This window comes from Macrobrachium nipponense, chromosome 18 (genome assembly GCF_015104395.2).
Source record: "Macrobrachium nipponense isolate FS-2020 chromosome 18, ASM1510439v2, whole genome shotgun sequence".
In the NCBI taxonomy this organism is placed as follows: Eukaryota; Metazoa; Arthropoda; class Malacostraca; order Decapoda; family Palaemonidae; genus Macrobrachium; species Macrobrachium nipponense.
This window is the reverse complement of record NC_087211.1, coordinates 74,021,555-74,030,109: the sequence shown is the minus strand read 5'-3', so window position 1 is coordinate 74,030,109 and position 8,555 is coordinate 74,021,555. Positions and strand designations below refer to the sequence as shown.

At 35.0% G+C, this 8,555-nt stretch overlaps 1 protein-coding gene across 1 annotated transcript; it reads left to right on the top strand.

Moving 5' to 3' along the window:
- The first annotated feature begins 1,877 nt into the window (after positions 1-1,877).
- Positions 1,878-8,078, top strand: LOC135196845 (uncharacterized). The gene is made up of 7 exons (XM_064223631.1): positions 1,878-2,005; positions 3,393-3,490; positions 3,676-3,718; positions 5,485-5,589; positions 6,195-6,337; positions 6,987-7,092; positions 7,656-8,078. The coding sequence occupies exons 2-7, from the start codon at positions 3,407-3,409 to the stop codon at positions 7,778-7,780; spliced, it is 606 nt and encodes a 201-aa protein (XP_064079701.1). The 5' UTR covers positions 1,878-2,005; positions 3,393-3,406; the 3' UTR covers positions 7,781-8,078.
- Positions 8,079-8,555: the final 477 nt, after the last annotated feature.

Here is an 8,555-nt window from a genome sequence, read left to right as displayed (position 1 = left end):
CAAAGGGATGGCTTGTTTGATATCTTGTAAGATGTTCCATTTTATTAACTTTGTCTTTAAACTTATGTGTGCTAACGAGTGTGTTTCTCATGTCTTTGAAACAGACGGTTCTGGCAAAGGGGGACCGAGAGTCTTAGGGGGACAGAGAGTCCCAGATGGGACAGACATTTTGGTGTGACTACATTTACTGTTTAGACATTTTGATAGTGGGGTAACTTGAAGTAAGTTAGTCTGTAAGACTTGATTAATTCATTATTTATTCATTGTTAATAAATGTATTTTCTTATGATGCAACTCTCTCATTTTGGTTACCTGTTAGAGTGGAGAGAAAGAGGTGGAGAGAGAGAGAGATTGCTTGGAAAGAGAGAGAGAGAGAGAGAGAGAGAGAGAGAGAGAGAGAGAGAGAGAGAGAGAGAGGCGGTGTGCATTAGTTTGCCTTGACGCTCGAGTTACACGTTTACCAAATAAATAATGGGGAATAAAATTTTCTCATTACATTTATAATATATATATTATATTATATTATATCTATTATATATATATATATATATTATATATATATATATATATATTATATATATATATATGTGTATATATATATATGTATTATATATATATACATATATATATATATATATATATATATATATATATATAATATATATATATATATACACAGTCGACCCCAGCATTCGCACGATAAGAATCACAACACCTCGTGAACAGCTAAGTCCACAAATACTTGACACTACTCTAAAAATGCTTATAACTGCCTATTTTGATAGTTTAAACGCCAAAAAAAAACTCTAAAAAAGCACTTATACCTGAGTATTTTAAGTTTTATAAGAAGAAATCCACTGAGAATGGAAAATTACATGAAAATACAGTAATTAGTGCATATACCTCTATCCAAAATTCTGCGAATAGGCAATTTTCCGCTAATGAAGTGGACAATACGTACATTTCACAGAAAAATCCGGAACTTACGAGTATGGTGGGGGTCCACTGTATATATTTATATATTAATTATATATGTGTACATATTTTATATGTATATGAAGATAAAGTAAATTTTTGAAAATGCACTGTACTTCAAATGTTACACTACATGTGCAGACATCTGAAATATAGTGGAAATTTATGTATTATTCTTTTTCGGGCTTCCTTTGTTACACAATTATGATGTCTGAATACAGTTTACCAAAAATCAATTGCATACACACACACACACATATATATATATATATATGTGTGTGTGTGTGTGTAAAAATATATATATATATATATATATATATATATATATAGTGTCCTCTGTCACTTAAGAGCATGGGACAATAATTATACATTAGCAATATAGCGGAGGCCACAAGAATTGAATAAAAGCAGGGAAGGTTCCCTTCTTTTATTTCACGTCTGTGTCTTTGCTACCTCTATACATACATAACGCAAATAATACGTGAATATTTATATATTATATATATAGATATATATATAATATAATATATATATATATATATTATATATATATATGTGTGTGTGTGTGTGTGTGTGATTATGTGTATGCATGTATATGCATACATATATCCACACACATATATATATATATGTATGTCTGTATCTATTTGTGTGTGTGTGCACTTGAAGGTTGTGTATATATGTCCATCAATAAACCACAGACTTATTAAGTAAATAATGTTTGTCATACCCCTCTAAGGCCTTTTTGCCTCATCAACCTGAGCCTACACTTCTTGTCAATAGCATTGCAGGAGTGTCATCAGCTAAGTAAACTACTGAGTCTAACTCAATGCGCCTTCAAAGCACTTATTTTACAACACCTGCTTAGACGGTGGATCTCCTTAGTTGACTGTGAGTCATTTTCAATAAAACCAGCCTTTAGTTGCCTGTGATTCTGCTTTTGAGGGCAGAGTGTGATTGCGTGTATATAAATTCTCTCTCGACCCGGCAGCTACGCAGTTGTATCATACTCCTGGCAGTGAAAACTTAGGTTCGTATCGTACAAGTACTGCTACAGTAGGTTCCGTATTCGTGGAGTCCCGTTTTCGCGAATTTATTGTTATCCTGTGAATATTGTGAATGAAAAGTTTCTATATAGCGGGTCAGGGGCATTGCAGATATTTAAGTCAACTTAGTCCAATCATTTAACTGACTCTCTCACTTTTGAAACTTTATACAAAACAACACATCGGACTTTGACGTGACTGCCAGATCTAAATTTTGCTAAATAATGAACCTGAATATTAGGCTCACTATTTTTTTTTTCTTTTTTTTTCTTTTGGGAGTATATGACAAAGGTATCGAGATTCGGTCTTGTAGTATATTTACGGAATGAAAATTTACCGCTTGCTATTAGGTAACTGATCACTTCCATTATCATCTCTGAATCAAAGAAACTGGTTCTCTTCTTTGTTTTTGCCTTCCCTGACTACCCTGAGAAGGCATATATTTGCTACTCGAATCTGATGTTTCTTTTCCCCCCTAAACCTCGTTTCAATATTATAGGCTTCAATGATGGTTCCTACGTAGGTATCCATCTATAATGATAAAACCAAGAGGATCTGACTTTGTTTGGCCTCCCCCAGGCGACAGTAGGAGAGACATGAAACATCAACCTAATCCAGTGTCTCCCCCGAGTGGAGGCAGAATAGGTAGGGGAATGGGAGGGTAGGGGAGACATCCATCTTCATCCCACAAACATGTTTGTCCCCCTTGGTGAGGGGAGAGTAGAGGAGACATCAGCTCTGGGTCCAAGCACGCGTAGCACGCACCATGAAGCTCATTTATGTATGCAGTGGACCCCTGCCTATTCGTTGTTCCGGATTTGCGGCTTCACGTATTCGTGGATTTTTCTGTGGAACATATATACATATTATTCACGGAAAATTCGCATATTCGTGGTAATTTTCGTAGGGAAATATTCACTAATTACCGTATTTCTATATCATTTTCACGACTAAATGCATTTTTTTTTATAAAACTATTAAAATGCTCAGATATAACCATTATCAGAAGGTTTTTTTTTTTGGTGTTTGAACTACCCAAATAGGCAGTTATATGTGTTTTTAGAAGGGTATCAAGTATTGCAGACTTCGGCTATTCACGGGTGTTGTGGTACGCATTCCCGTGATTACCGGGGTCGACTGTATTCTCTAGCCAGTGACAGCTGTTTCCTGTGTCAATCAGTGACGTCATAAGCTGATAGTCATACGTTTTTTTATTTTTCAATTTACATCATAAGCTGAACAAGTGCAGCTCTCTTTGGCCTACTGAGGAAACTGGTTATTTAGTGACGGTGTAAGCTGGTAATTTTTCCACGAATGAAGCCACTCAGAGTCAAATTAACCCCAAAGGTTCTTTTGTTTTCGCCCCCGAAGGCAGCCGATTCAAGATGGGATCACCGAGTCTACTGCTGTCTGCTTTCCTGCTGCTGACTTTGGCGCAGGTTTTTCCATCAGAAGCCCAGCTTCCCTTGGTGAGTTTGCTTGATTAATTGCATAAACTTAGAAACAATACTATTACTGTCAAGAAGAAGACGATGAATAGGTAGAATACCAAATAAATGAGGAAATGAAGGAAAAGACAGGCTTACCTGGCAGACTTATCTGCCATTCCTGATTATTGATATTGTTTATCGTAGTTTTTTCTTTTCTTTTGCAGGATGTTTGTCCTTTAAACCCCCTGGGACCACTGAACTATCCTGGTAAATAGATTCAAATCTCTCTCTCTCTCTCTCTCTCTCTCTCTCCTCTCTCTCTCTCTCTCTCTCTCTGTACATGCATATACATGTATTAAATGGATGTATTATAAACATTACGTAATTATGAAATACACACACACACACAAAAAAAAATAATATATATTATATATATATATATATATATATATATATATATATATATATTGTTACGAACTCCCTTAGGAAGGAAGTCTTAACTGGTTCTTTTATTTTAATCTTAAATCCAGTGACAAAAACAAATCAGTAGGAGCGAGGAAAAACCAGAAAGACACATAGGCAAAAATTTCACAATATTTATTACACAATAAATGCACAAACACTGATGGCTCACAAAAAGTAATAAATAGACAAAGCACAAAATGCCATCAAATAACACAGAGTCACCTATAACTAAAGCTAATCCCTACTCATAGAGAAGAAACCAAATCTTAATCTTAATAAGGGACCCAAATAAATTTACCCACCACGCTAACCTATTACTAAATAGAAAGGAAAGAAGTGGAAGGACATACAAAAAGAAACAATAATCCTACCTAAGACATAACAATCTAAACCTTATTATACTATCAAACACTTTAGAATACCATATAATTATACACTCTTTAAGGTGTAGCTAAAAATACACACAGATTGGTCCTATGACACAGACCAGTACTAATACAGACGAGTCCATATAGCGCTCAAAAAATGCAGTCACAGAACGTCACTCCCATCAGAAGAACTGCACTTCAAAATCATTGGTGGATATACACACTTTAGTCTACGGCTCACCGAAGATACAGGGGATGTTCCTCTTACCTGAGAGAAGACACCCTACTTGCTCCAACAAGGCCACTCTGGTGCCGATACAGTGGATACATCCATGAAAGACGAAAAAGGCTCTCGAGCCCAGAACCACACACAACTGTCAACGCCAAGATTTAAGCCAATAGGCCACTTAAATCACAGTTGTACGTCGTACTCCCACATGTAGCTTCACATGCATAACTGCCTTTCACATTAAGCAGCAGCTCAATGACAGCAGATGTTGTTCTCAAGAGAACAAGTGAGAAATCTTCACAATAGGACGTTATATATGAATAATCCACAACAGCAGACAGATCAGCAGCTCCAGAGTCCTCAACGGCCTTGAACTAGACTCGAGAATACTTTGGGAGAGTCATAAGTCACCTCTCCTTACCACACTCCCAGTCACCATAAAGAAAAATAAACAGTTACAAATTTGGCAAGGAAGCAAAAACACCGAGGAAGGCCGCACTTCAAACTGCACTCAATAGATGGCGCCACAAAACTTAAGCTTTTTTTTCAACCAAAGCAAATTAACAATACATTTAACCAAAATGTATACTAACGTAAAACAAATAGCAAAATACCTAACTTAACTTAGTTTTACAAAATTGCAAATAATAGAAAAATAAAAGCCATCAGTGCGAAAAGGCAAAACAATGAGATTTTACTTTAAAATTACGTTACGGCCTGACATATATATATATATATGTTTGTGTGTGAGCACAATACGGAAGTTTTTTCGATTCAATAGTATACAGTGATGAAGGCAGGTACCATTACCTAGTGTTTTCTTTGAGAGCACCTTCACAGATAAACCGGTTTCATGTTCAAAAAGAACACATAACACATCTTTATACTATTAAAATACCCTTACCCGAATGACCTAATGCTTGCAATAATAAATAAACTCATTTTGCTTTTCCCTCTGCATCGGCGACCAGGGGAACAATTCAGAGCCTGTGTGGGTCTCTGCCGCACCGCTTGCAAAGCTGACGAACGATCCGATGGGCTCTGCTACCGCTCCAAGTGTCTTTGCTGCATAAAAGGTAATTACAGGTTTTGGAAAAGATATATCTGTTTTCTTGTTGTTATTTTGATGAAATGAGAGCTAGGATGAAGGGAGAAACAGAAGAAGGCGGTAAGAATTTATATAGATGATATTTTTTTTATGATTTAATGGGATTTTTTCTTCGATGGAACTATGATAAGTTTCGTTCACTGTGAATTTTAGGGATGGCCAGTTTAGACTCTGGTGGTTGTCAGCTTCAGGGTTTTCTATTTTTACTTTGATGCAGATAATGTTTAAAGTAACCATCTGAATCTTAACCTATGTATCGAACATTTACATTATAATCTTCGTCTGTTCAGGTTTGTTTTGGTTGTAATCAAATCATATCAGAATTTTCCTGATACATGTAAGTAAGAACTTAATTAAATTCTTAAAAACAGTCTCGTTGGCATTGAAGGCTGTATCTTCAATTTACCTTGATTCGAATCCCACGGGGACAGTGAACTTTTTCCATTCATTTTCCTTTGGATTTTAATAAAAAGGATGATTTAGATATTTAGGCACTAGAGAAGTTAAGGGGCCATTGTGATATGAGATAAGTATTTCTCCTTCTGTATCTTCTTGTCTCTCCCTCCACTATAGATCTTGCACTACCTGGACCTCTGCCTGGAGGTGGGGCATCTGGTGGGTCCCCTAGCGGTTCCTCTGGCAAGGCCCCTGGGGGGAAACCCCCCAAATGCCGAAAGAACAAGTGTGGTCTGACTCAGCTGTCACCTGGTATTGGGGTGAGTGACTTTCCTTTTGGAGTGCTGAAAGGAGTTTGAAAATAACTAATTTTTAATCAACTGGAATTCTAGAATTAGCTTATGATTACTTGAAGACGTATAGGGTTGAAAGTCATATGGGCTGTTCATAATAAAATATACATATACATATATATATATACCATTTATCACTGTATCAAAACCAAAAGCCCAGGTTAGAACTTTGGCCGTGGCATAGACTCGTATGAGATATAGTTCACAGTAGGTGTAACTTGTTAGGCTGTTCTGAAGGTATAGAGAATGCGATGTATAAGTGGTATTTGTAGCTTACGAATAAAAAGGTCATACTGTATATATATATACATATATATATTCTATACATATGTATGTATATATAATGTATTTTATATATATGTATATATATAAAGAGAGAGAGAGGAGAGAGAGAGAGAATCTCTATTATCAAAAGCTACGAAAGCAACCGTCATTATAAAAGCAATAACTAACAAGAAAACTCCAAAGAAGACAAAACACTGTTCGACAATTTCTGAGATATTCCCAAAGTTCCTCAGACTTGAGGAGGCTAATAGGATGCCCATCCCATCGGCCTTCAAATTAGAAATGCTCCTTAACAGATCCATCCTTTTTTTTCCCTAATAATTGGTACCAGGAACCCTTCACGACCTCTTTGGCCAAGTGCAAGACGAAGTGTAAGGCGAAGAAGGAGCTGACAGTGGGCACCTGCGGCAGTGGGTCCTGTTCTTGCTGTGTTCCCAGTAAGTCCCGCTTGCTTGCATGTCTCGTTGGGACCCCTGACAATCTGTTAGCCAGATTCAGGAACTGTTACATTCCACTCTTTCCTCTTCATTTGACATCAATGTTGTATCGTTCTTTTGCATTGATAAATGTTATTTATATTTTTTAGAAAGACTTTTATATATGATTATAGATTAAATTTTTTGGGGGGAGTAACAGGTGAATACTATTGATATTTTATGGATTTTTTTTTATACAGCGATAGATAATTTACATTGTAATTGTTAACAAAACAATAACAATAAGATCTAGACCCCTAGTGGTATATACTTACATTTAGTATATTTTATATATGTTTATACAAAAATATGTATGTATTTGTGCATATATATTATATATGTATATATATTAATATATGTATATATATATCTGAATATAAACATTATATATATATATATACGTATATATATGTGTGTGTGTGTGTGTGTGTGTGTGTTGTGTGTGTGGTGTGTATGTGAGTGTGGGTGTGTGTGAGTGTGTACATACCTCCAGCATATTATTAATTACATCTCATAATCAACAGAGATCGCGGTACCCTTCAAAATAAAGAGAGAGCTGGAAGAGCAGATGGCTAACGAGGAGACGTTGAGGTTGAGGAGATCCGCCCAAGACGAGTATGATGATGAAGGTGATAATGACCAGGAATAAACAACAGATTAAAGGATATAATCTCCTGAGAAGGATATAATTCAATGAAAAAAAAATGTAATTTCCCGAAGAAAGTTTTATTCTTTTGGAGGATATTATTTCTAAATGATGCAATTCCTTCTAGAGGATGTAATTTCTAAAAGATGTAATTCCTTTAGAAGATGTAATTTCTAAAAGATGTAATTCCTTTAGAAGATATTATTTCTAAAAGATGTAATTTCTGAAAGATGTAATTCCTTTAGAAGATGTAATTTCTGAAAGATGTAATTCCTTTAGAAGATATTATTTCTAAAGAAGTGTAATTTTCCTTTGAAAGATGTAATTCCTTTGAAAGAATTGTAATTCCTTTAAGAAAGACTATAATTTCCTAAAAAATTTTCAATTCCTTTAGAAGATGTAAATTTCCTGGAAAGAATGTAATTCCCTTTTAGAAGATATAATTTCTGAAAGATGTAATTCCTTTAGAAGATGTAATTCTGAAAGATGTAAATTCCTTTAGAAGATTTGTAATTTCTGAAGATGCCAATTCCTTTAGAAATGTAATTTTCTAAAAGACGTAATTCCTTCAGGACATATAATTTCTGAAAGATTGTATTTCTTTTAAAAGATATAATTTCTAAAAGATGTAATTCCTTCAGAAGATGTAATTTCTAAAAGACGTAATTCCTTTAGAAGATATAATATTCTGAAAGATTGTAATTCCTTTGGAATATATAACTATAAGATGTAATTCCTTTAGAAAGATATCATTCTAAAAGACGTAATTCCTTTAGAA